The sequence below is a fragment of the Oryx dammah genome, unplaced genomic scaffold, assembly GCF_014754425.2.
Source record: "Oryx dammah isolate SB20612 unplaced genomic scaffold, SCBI_Odam_1.1 HiC_scaffold_4, whole genome shotgun sequence".
NCBI classification, from domain to species: Eukaryota; Metazoa; Chordata; class Mammalia; order Artiodactyla; family Bovidae; genus Oryx; species Oryx dammah.
In genome coordinates this window covers 15,132,743-15,143,547 of record NW_024070188.1, presented here as the reverse complement: position 1 = coordinate 15,143,547, position 10,805 = coordinate 15,132,743, and the positions used below count along the sequence as shown (strand labels likewise).

The following is a 10,805-nucleotide window of genomic DNA, read 5'->3' as shown; positions in this document are numbered from 1 at the left end:
GCCCGAGGGCGCGGCGGCGCTGCGAGGCTGCCGCTGTTGCCCCTGCGGGCCCCGGGCGCGTCTCCGCGGGCGGCGCTGCCCGCGGCGCGGCGTGTGCACCGAGCGAGTGAAGGTATGTGTGGCGGGCGCGGCTGGAGCTGCCGCCGCCACCGCCGCCGCCGCGCCAGCAGGTCCTAATGCCTGTCACTTCCCAGGACGCTGGCAGCAGCAGCCCGGAGCCCCCGAGCCCTCGGCAGGTTTGCCTGTCCTTCCCCGCGATCTGATTGGATAAAGTGGGGGCTCGACGGTGGCCGACGTGGGACAGTCTGGCTGTGGCAGGGGTCTCGGAAACCATGGGTTATTGCAGTGGCAGGTGCACGCTTATCTTTATCTGTGGCATGCAACTGGTAAGTGACACTTGGGTCCTCTTATTCTGTAGCGTACCACTGAGATAGTGGGCAGGGGAGTGCAGTAAAAGGTCTGCCGTTGATCAGAATAGAAGAAAAAAGAAAAGGTGACAGATATATTGCCTATGTTTAAAATGCTTTCAGGGAAATGTGCTGCGGGGTACGGGAGAGGTGAGGCTTTCCGCCCCCACCTATGTCTTTTCTTCTGAAGACAGTTTGGCAGGTTCGGGTTAAACTTGTCTTTAATTTCTTTAAGCAAAGCAAGAGGTACCTCTTGTTCTTTTATGCTTTGCGTTCCTATTAATGTAACAACATGATAGTCACATGCAATTTACTATACAGGTGTTAAAACAGAAATAGATTTTTTTTTTACTTTTTTTCTATATACTGATTTTTGCAGTATCTTTGTTTCTTCATCGACGTGTATTGTTTTTCAAGAAATATATTGTGTAAAAAGTATAAGGCTCTAACAAACCATTTTGTAGTGCAGATGGTATCCTTACAGCAGTCTGATCTACAGGACACACCGAGTTTTAAAAGTATGTAGATTGAAGAGAAATACTTAGATGAGCAACAGCATTGCTATAGACTGAACCAGTAGCCCTGAAATCACACTTATTATTGATACAATTCTAAGAAAAAATGTTGTATCTTACATTATGGATGTAATTGCTTCTGAAATAGATACTGTTGTCTGATCCAGTGGGATGGAGAATTATATATACTTCTTGAGGAATGTTGTACAGTTGCAAAGAGGCAAGGAGCCAATAAAGGAAAACGTCATGTCTCTGAATTTAAATTCCTTAAAGGCAATAGAAGGAGGAGTTGAGGATAGTTTAGAGGTGAAAAATAAACCACTTTTACCAGTTAATTTGAGGTAGGAGGTACTTGCTTACTCCTGTTACCAACAGCTTTCCTTGGAAAGTATAAGTTAATCTGAATAGCCATTCACATTTCCAACAATTGTTTCATAAAGGCTAAAAGGACTACAAGACTGGAGATTTCTGAGAGCCCACTCAATAATCAAAAGAGTAAGGATTTGCTATTGAAACTGATGTGTTCTTCATTGTTTATCAGTTGTCATGAAGCTCATGAGTGGTGGTGGCTGTTTTCTTTAATATTTAGCTGAAGGAGTGCTTTTAGTTGTATATTATCTCAAGGATGTTTTTATTCCCCAGGAAAGTTATCTTGATGACGTATATTTTGGTCTGTGAATTACTTATGCACTGGGATGTAAGAAAAGAAGACGAAACTATAATTTTAAGAATGTTACATTTTCTTAGTTACTTGTAAAACAGTTTGTTTTTCTGTACCATATGTTCAATTAAGTCATGCATTAAAGGTTTTACTGTTAATGATAAAGCTCATCAGAACAACTAGAGAGCTTACTTTGGTAAACTACCAGTAAGGCCAGGTATGCCAAACTGTATAAACATTTTCAAAACATCCTTAAGTTCATATATGATTCAGAAAAGAATACATTTGCTGATTCACTGTGTAAAAGCATATGAAGCTGTGAGAATGAGTGGGTGGGTAAGAGCGTTTTTATGCTCTTTTCAATTTTGAATTCTAAAAATGTGTTTTAGCTATCATTTAGGCTTTATTATGGTAAATGTAGGCATTCGATCTATATGGCACTTTGTGTGATGAATACAAACTCTTCCAGAACTTAAACAGTTTCAGAAAAACACAAATATACAAATGGGAAGCTAAATATACAAAGTAGCATAATATGGCTAAAGGGGTGTGTGTGTGTGCGCGTGTGCGATTATTTGTGTGCATGTATATATGCAGATCAAAGCTAAGTTTTCTAACAATATAGAAGTAGCTGTGATATAAAAGTGTTTAAGCAGCTATACGTTTGAGTCCTAAGAGGTATTTAAGCTCTATAAGAATCTTGTGATTTTTCCCATCCAGACTTTATCTGCCACCAGACTAATATAATTAGCGGCCATGTTAGTGCAAATGCAGAAGAAAAAAACGAAGGACTAAGAAGAAATCCGGTTTGTTTGATAGGGTGAAATGATCACTCTTAAAGGACTCCAGAGATTCTTGTTAATTGTTGCCTCTTAGAAATATAGTATTTAATTTTAAATAAAATAATTCTTTTGCAAATAGTTGCAAAATACTGGGAGAACATGCACCTGGGAGCCAGGGGCATGTGGGCACACACAGTAGGTGGGTTTCCTTTGTTCTTGATAGATTTTTGAAAAGTCTATGTATCTTTGAGTGAAGTTTGTTTTGTATGTAGCCAGATTTCCAGAATGTAACATTGTTTGACACAACAGTTCACCAAGTTTTGTCTACTTCTGAAGTGTTTAGTGTCTGTTGTAGTAACATTTGGGCTTTTTTGTAGCTGTGCAGAAATTTTTAGATTTATTAAAATAAATTGAAGCCAAAAATTGTTTAAGATAGAAACTTGATTAAGTTTCTTAGTTAAGTGACTGTTAACTTTCTAGAAACATCTGACTCCTATTCTGTAAGTAGAGTGTATTTCAACTAGACTTTAAGGAATATTTATGTCTACATAAACTTGCAACTAAACTTAGTGGGAGATGAGAACCTCGTTTATCAGTATGTTATCAGAGTATATACACAGTGTTCTGATCCTTTAACAAGTGAAGAACAGAGACAAAGGGTGCAGAGAAATTTACCTGTCAGGATTCTGTATCTTTGTTTTTAATTATGCTAAATGTGCATTTAATTTTATATTTGGCAGACAAGTTTGGATAAACATATCTTCTTTGAAAAATCAGGAAATCAGTTCATAAGACAAGAAATTAGAATCTCATGCTATAGGAATTTAGTACAAAACTTCCATTTTATGAAAAACATATCTGTATATATCATTCATTAAAATCTTTGAGCTGTATGATTACTCCAGCTTCAGATTTTAGGGTGATTCTTATGAAAAGGGGGTGTGAACTCTGGAAACAGATTTGCTGCCTTTGTAGAATCCAGAGTCTAAGCTCATAATCTGAAGAAGGTAATTTTCTTTTTATCATTTCTGTCTTTAATGCTCAGAAACTGAAGATGTTAGATAGTTACAAAAAGCATCAGTGCTTTTTTAGGATGGTTATGGTGGTACAGGACAAGAACAATTTAACTTCTTATTTACAGCTTTCAGAAGTTTGTGAAAGAGTTTCTATTTTTCTTCAGTGTTTGGTTGAATCAAAAAGTACTTTATGTGAATGTTGAAAGAACACACAGATATCTCAGATATTTCTCAGTGAAAAATCAGCTCTAATCTGGAGGAGCATAATTTATTTTAGTTTGAAAAGACAGCTTTGCTTTCAAGTAAGGAAATTCTAAACCTCCCACATTTTTGTACCTCAGACTCCTATATGATGCAAAGCTTATGTGTCATAAACTTTTGCAAGAAAGTACAAATTTACACTGAACAGATTAACACTTGAAAATGCCATTCTTGCCATTTGCTCTATGAAGTATTGCTAACTTGGAGCAGGTGCAACTAACAATTAGATTAGCACACGTGCGTGCAGCTGCGTGGAGAAGCAGGTTTGAAACAATTAAGAATGATCAGTTGCTTTCTACTGCATAGTTGCTAAGCTTTTCGGAGGTGCACATTTATGGAGAAGGCCTTGAGTGCTTAGATGGACTAAATATAAACAATTTTATCATAATTACGGAGTACTTCAGTGGCGTCAATCGTGATTTTATGCGGTGTTTATAGTTACAAGTTCTTTAGTTACTTAAAGCATTGACCTGAAGTGACTTGAAAAGTGCAGGTAGAATCTTACGATTTTCCTAGGTACATATGACAAGTTTGAAAGTTCTCTGAAAGTGTAGAACGTTATCTGTCACAACTTTCTCTCTCTCTAGGAATTTAAAATTTTAGAGTTAAATGCCATCGGTAATAAAATCTTGAGGTCATTAACTGATCTGATTCATGGAGAAGACTAACAATTTCCACATAACATTTCAGAAACTTATGATGGAAAAATACGCTGAGAGTTTGCTAGGTTGTAAAATAACAATAAATTTCTTCCTTTTAAATGTTTTCTGTTTTTACACCCTGACATCATCCTGTGTGTCTTTGTCTTTAATTCACTCTTCCATTGTTATTGAGCGTCACTCTGCTCTAACATTGACCAGAAAAAAAAAAAAAAAAAAAAGATGTGGAAACTTCTTCCAGTGCCCAGCTCTGTTTCTTGGTTCGCAGACCAAGGGCAGCTTCTTTTCTCATACACCTGAAGTTGCATAGAACCAATCTCTGCAGAGCTGTTTTGCCTTCTTTCTCAAATAAAGGTTTGCATGGGAAGCATCCCGTGCACAGGATGCCAGAGACATCTGGCTGGGGGCCCATATGTGGGCAATGGCCCAGATATGCGGATGGGCATTCCACCAGCTTTTTCCTCTGATGCTGCTTTGGTTTGGGGTCAGATCCTCTACTTGCCCAGTCAAGAATTTCAGAATGGCGGCCAGGGACTTCTTAAAATAGGAGGTCTGTGTTTCTTGGTCTGTTTCTTTTCTGTGCATGTGTGTACTTGACAGAAATAAAATCTGAGACATAAACACGTTTTAACACTTCTGTGTTTATACTAAAAATAGCAAATATTAAAATTGTGGTATCATTAAATACTTTTCTGTAAGTTGTCCCTTGGTATTTGCAAGGAATTGGTCCCAGGACCCCGCCCCTCCATGGATCTTGCCTCTGACCCTCCAGTGCCTTGTGTAAAATGAGAGCCAGCTGTCCATTACCTGTGGGTTTCACTAAAATTTCAAAGATTTATGTCAGTTATTTAGTAGAATTTCAAGTAACTCAGTGTAATTTTTCCAAAAATAGATTTGAAATTACTATTGCTAATAATTGCTTCCCTATTTCTGTGTCTTCTAGCACACAAATATCAGAGCCCAAACACAGAAGAATTACTTCAGTTCTGTTATTTCACCTATATAGTAAGCTCTTTCAATTTTGGTTCCCCTTTTCCCCTTAGAACTTGATTATTGTTTATTTTAAATATACTAAAATAAATAGGCCATCAAGATATGATGCTTCTATGTTTTTTTCCACATAACAATACTAGAAGCTCTGTATTTATGCCTACATAATTTCTATGGAGTAGAAATAGAAGTGTTGCTTGTACCAACACTAGGAAATTGAAAGACATTTAAAAATTATGAAAGCATAAGATAAAAGTATATCCTTATATTTCTCCAGGTTAGTGTGGGATGTAAAATTTATAAACTCATTTTCTCTTATTTTAATATCTCAGGTGTGTTTAGATTTGAAAGTTTTCACAATTTAAATGGCATATTTTCTTCATCTTCCTGAAATCAGTGTTTTCTGTTTTCTTTTTTTTGGTTAGTTTAAAATGGGTACTTTTGTCTGATAGAACTGGTCATAACATTTGATCTAACACAAGCTATAGACTGTCTTTTTTTCCAACCTGGAATAGGAATGGAGTGACATCTAATGCTGCTGCTGCTGCTAAGTCGCTTCAGTCGTGTCCGACTCTGTGTGACCCCATAGACGGCAGCCCACCAGGCTCCCCCATCCCTGGGATTCTCCAGGCAAGAACACTGGAGTGGGTTGCCATTGCCTTCTCCAATGCGTGAAAGTGAAGTCAGTCATGTCCAACTCTTCACGACCCCATGAACTGTAGCCTACCAGGCTCCTCCGTCCATGGGATTCTCCAGGCAGGAGTACTGGAGTGGGGTGCCATTGCCTTCTCCGCATCTAATGCTAATATATATATACACATATATAGGCCACACTGGGAAGCATTGGGGATCTTAGTTCCCCAATCAGGGTTTGAACCTATGCCCCCTGCAGTGGAAGCACAGAGTCTTAACCACTGGACTGCCAGAGAAGTCCCAAATGCTAATAGTTTTTGCCTTTTAAATGACTTTGGATCCTACATACAAACTCTGAACCCCATAAAAACTCTTTTTTGAACAGTTTACAAGTAAACTAACTTTTATGTGCTCTTTGAAAAAAGCATTCTTTTTATAATTTGTTATGCTTTCAAAATCCATCTTTGTAAAACACTCAAAAATAATAAAAATGGTTACTATTTATTGAAAGCTCTTTCTGGCTAAATGCTAATCTGAACTTCTAATGCTAAAAAAAAAAGTGTGCTTTTTTTCATTGATTCCTTTCCATTAATTCTCTGAGGTAGGTAATAGATATTAATATCCCCTCTGTAAAGAGAAGCAAACAGGTTCTGAAAGTTCAGGCGACTTAAGTCACCCCCTTAGTAAGTGGTAGAGCTTGGATTCAAAGTCAAGTCTAACATGACTTTAAGCCTGACGGAGGTTGAGTCACTGTATACATTACACATACGCATCTATGTAGACCAGGGTGCATGAAACCATATCAGTAGCTTTACATTTGTTTTACTAACAAAGGCCATATTATCCACCTACTGATTCTCTGTCAACACTGTAATCAGCGTGAGACTCAGCAGGCTGGGAGAGGAGGCTTGATGCCAGGCCCTTGTCCACACCTGGCTGGACCAGGTGGACTTGGGGTTTCACAACTTGCAACTGCCAGTGTGTGGACTAGAGAATCGGAGAGAGTGTTCCTGCAGTCAGTATACCTGACTGTCCCTCTGAGATTTTGAATGTGTCCTAACAATGCAAACACACTTGTAGTTCTACCCTAGAGAAATAACTTCTCATAGTAAGGCTCTATTTCTGTCATTGTTCAAAGGTAGATTAAAAAAATGTTATAGCTGTTCTGCATGACACTTTGATAGGTATGTTTAAAAACAATTCCATGGGGGACCTCCTTGGTGGTCCAGTGGCTAAGACTCCAAGCTCCCTATGCAGGGGGCCCAGGTTCAATCCCTGGTCAGGGAGCTAGACCTACATGCCACAACTAAGACCCAGTGCGGCCAAATAAATATGTCTAAAACAATTCCATGGGAAGAAGAGATGTATTCACATTTTTCTCAAATTCCTGTTCTTTTTGAAATCAGTGCCAGATGAATGGTTAATGCAAAGTGATATTATTTGCCTATTGTTTATATATATTTTAACGTGTCTCAAATCCGAAGTCCTTCTAGACCATTATTGGTGGGGATATTCATTAAAATTATTTTTATTGGAAATAATAACTTCAAGTAATAGGTTATTTAAAATATGTATTGCATTGAATATCATAGAAAATTCTGGAACTTAAGTGTACCTCAAATTCACCTTCAGGGCTTTTCCCACACATGTCAGTAGGCCCACCCCAGTGTTTCTGATTCTTAAATTTGCATTTCTGAAGACTCCCAGGTGACACTACAGGTCAGACTGAGAATTACTGGCCTAGAAGTTAGGTCTTTGCTTAATGGTGTTGCAGGAGTGCCTGTTTTGAAAATTCTTCAACCCAACTTAGATAATTAACTCATTTCTTCCTTTTTCCTGTTACAGACAGGAAAGAAAACTTTTCTTCAGGATCAAGTGTGATTGTTTCTGACTTCTAGCTTAGTCCTCTTCAGAAGTTTAAATAAGGGGAAAGGAAGTTCTTTTCACAGCATTTGTGTCTTTGCAATGAAGAGAGAAAAATCTGAAAGAGACCCAGTGCCTCTGGTCTGTACCCTCTATGCCTAGTAATGCTGGAGTGAAATTGGTCCATTCAACTGCTTCTCTTTGCCAGCCTCGCCCCACGGTCTGAATTTCTGGAATAGCTTCTCACTGTGCTAAGCACAGGCCTGGGAGAGAGAGAGAGAGGACGGAATATGCTAGAAAAGCACTGGACTCAGTGAGAAGGCACATGCTTTCTATACACTGTCTAGGGCGTCTGTACGGGACAAGTAAATAAGTGTGACTTTGCTCAAGCCATTTATATTCCTGGTGCTGTTTCCTCCTTTGAAAAGTGGGGCAAATGATTCCTGACCCATTTACCCTACAGAATGCTTAGGAGCATCTGAGAAAATGTGCTGAAAGTTTGCATGAAAGAGCTTCACACTTGTGAGGCTTCATTGTTGTGTTACGTCTGATGCCTAGAAAATTTTTGTCGTTCTTCCTAGTTTAAACTTTAAGAGCTGTTCATCCAGTGAGACTGGGAATAGTTGTAGGGGTGCCTATGCATCATTTGACCAGTGGCCCTAGTTGCAAAAATTAGTTTTTTGTGTTTTTTTCATAGAAACATTTTTTTCTACCTGCTCATCATTTTTGGGAGGGAGTATATGAATAAGGATTACAATCGTAGAGGAAAATGACTTGAAATAGATAAACAATATACTTGTATGTGTGATATACCTACTCTAAGTGTTCGTGAAACATTAAACTTAGATTTCAGAAGCCAGTCTGCATTCTGCTTGGTCTGGCAGCATTTTGAAAACTGCATTCTGTGGGTGCTAGTCCTGCAAAATCAAATACTCGCTGAACATGAGCTGTGAGATTAAATACATTGTGGGACTCTAGAGTCATCATCCTCTCTCCTACGTTCTAAGGCTCATGATTCGTGTTAGTGTTTCTTCAGCTCCTAGAAGTCTAGAACTAAAGAAATCTGAGCTTAGTTCCCTTCAAGTTTTTGAACGCAAAGTGTTTGCAACAAACCAAGGAACCCTTTTTCTCATATCCTCTATTAATCTTGCATGGAACGAGTATTCTCAGGAACATGTATCAGTGAATATTTCTCTAGGCTCATGATGCAATCTAAAAGTTAATAATTTTAAAGTATTATCTAAACAATCCTTGATGGCTAAAAATTCAGTATGGAAACTCTTAACTTTGGAAGAAGGTATCTCCCAAAGAATAATACATAAAGATGTTTAAGAGTAGCAAGTATTATGATTCCATAGTTAAAATATGAATAAATAGAAAGGACCTTTGCTTTCAGCTGCTTGCCTTTTTTTTTTTTAAATATGTTTTATTTGTTCTGCTTGAAGTTATGTTTTGGTAACTAAAATCACCGCCCTTAACTCTGAAATTCAGTCAAATCCAATTGCTGTTGCTGCCAGGAGGATGCCAGGTTGCCAGTTTCAAGGATGTTTGGAGCTTGAGAACGCCTAGGAGAGCGCCGCTGCAGAAGCACTTTCTTTTAGAAGCCATGGCTGAGGAGCAGTATCCTACAGCTAAAACCATATCCTACAGCTAAAACCACACTCCCTCTTCCAGCATCATGCCCTAGATGTTTGCAGGGCGGGTGGTGAAGAGTCCTCATACTGACTTTTGTTTTCTGGTCAGTGCATACACTCGAAAACAGTCATGCATTTAAAAACCCCAACAATGCTGTATTCTTTGAAAACAAATGGGTCTTGGTTTGGAATGGAGGAATCAAATCTCTCCTGCTAACAGAAGTCTTTGTGTACCTCTGTAAAGTGCTAATTGCACGACAGAACAAGGAGGCATTTCAGATCCTTTAACTGACAGCTGTGTGTCAAATGATGGCCGGTCAGGGTTGTATCTGACATGTTCCATGGTAGGGAATTCATATGACCCTCTTCTAGCCATAGGAGATATACAAGACTGGTCTTCAGAGTATTTTTTTTAAAGGACAATCTCTGATGCCACTGAGAAACAAAAGTGGGGAGCAGTTCTACAGGCCCCAGGGGGCAGAGAACATTCAAGCTTGATGGTGCTTTGCCTTCTCTGGTCCCAGCCTCTAGTCAAGGAGTCTTTCTTCTGCCTTGGTTTGAGTACCTTCTTTGTCACAGAGCTTGCAGTGGTGGGAGACAGCTTGCTCCTAGAACTCATAACTCATTCCCAGGGACACGGTGATTCAGACCTAATTCTCTTAATCTGTAAAATGGGGATGAGAGATGGTGTATCCTTCAGCTACGTATTTGCTCCACTTGATTAGTCTGAGGTACAGAGATGAGATTAGGGCCTATGCTGCTGCTGCTGCTAAGTCGCTTCAGTCGTGTCCCACTCTGTGCGACCCCCTAGACAGCAGCCCACCAGGCTCCGCCGTCCCGGGGATTCTCCAGGTGAGAACACTGGAGTGGGTTGCCATGTCCTCCAATATTAGGGTCTATACATGTGTTTAACTCTGGTTTCTGGGAGCGGTGAGGAAACTGCATATTTGAAGGATTTAGAAGCTACTGTAGATTTGTTAATACACAGCTGGTATATAAAGAACCCTAACTTTGGGGTATTTTTTAAAAATTTATTTTTAATGGGAGGACAATTGCTTTACAATGCTGTGTTGGTTTCTGCCCTACAACGGTGTGAATCAGCCATGGGTATATTATGCCCTTCCCTCTTGAACCTCGCTGCCACCTTGCACCCCTCTAGGTTGTCGCAGAGCCCCCGTTCAGCTCCCTGTCTCATACAGCAAATTTCTACTGGCTCCCTGTTTTGCATATGGTGATGATATGTTTCAGTGCTTCTCTCTCAGTTCATGCCACCTTCTCCTTCACTCTCTGTGTCCATGAGTTCTTTATGTCTGTGTTGCTATTCCTGCCCTGCAGTTAGGTTCATCAGTCCCATTTTTCTAGATTCCATGGATATGCATTAATA

General features: G+C 39.3%; 1 protein-coding gene across 2 annotated transcripts in view; it reads left to right on the top strand.

The window, feature by feature from the left end:
- The first annotated feature begins 186 nt into the window (after positions 1 to 186).
- NKAIN2 (sodium/potassium transporting ATPase interacting 2) overlaps positions 187 to 10,805 on the top strand; it is a 1,197,954-nt gene continuing 1,187,335 nt past the window's right edge. For both annotated transcript variants that reach the window (XM_040238999.1, XM_040239000.1), the window contains exon 1: positions 187 to 386. In XM_040238999.1, coding sequence (XP_040094933.1) covers positions 333 to 386 — 54 coding nt within the window. In that variant the 5' untranslated portion in view covers positions 187 to 332. The remainder of the gene's footprint in view (positions 387 to 10,805) is intronic.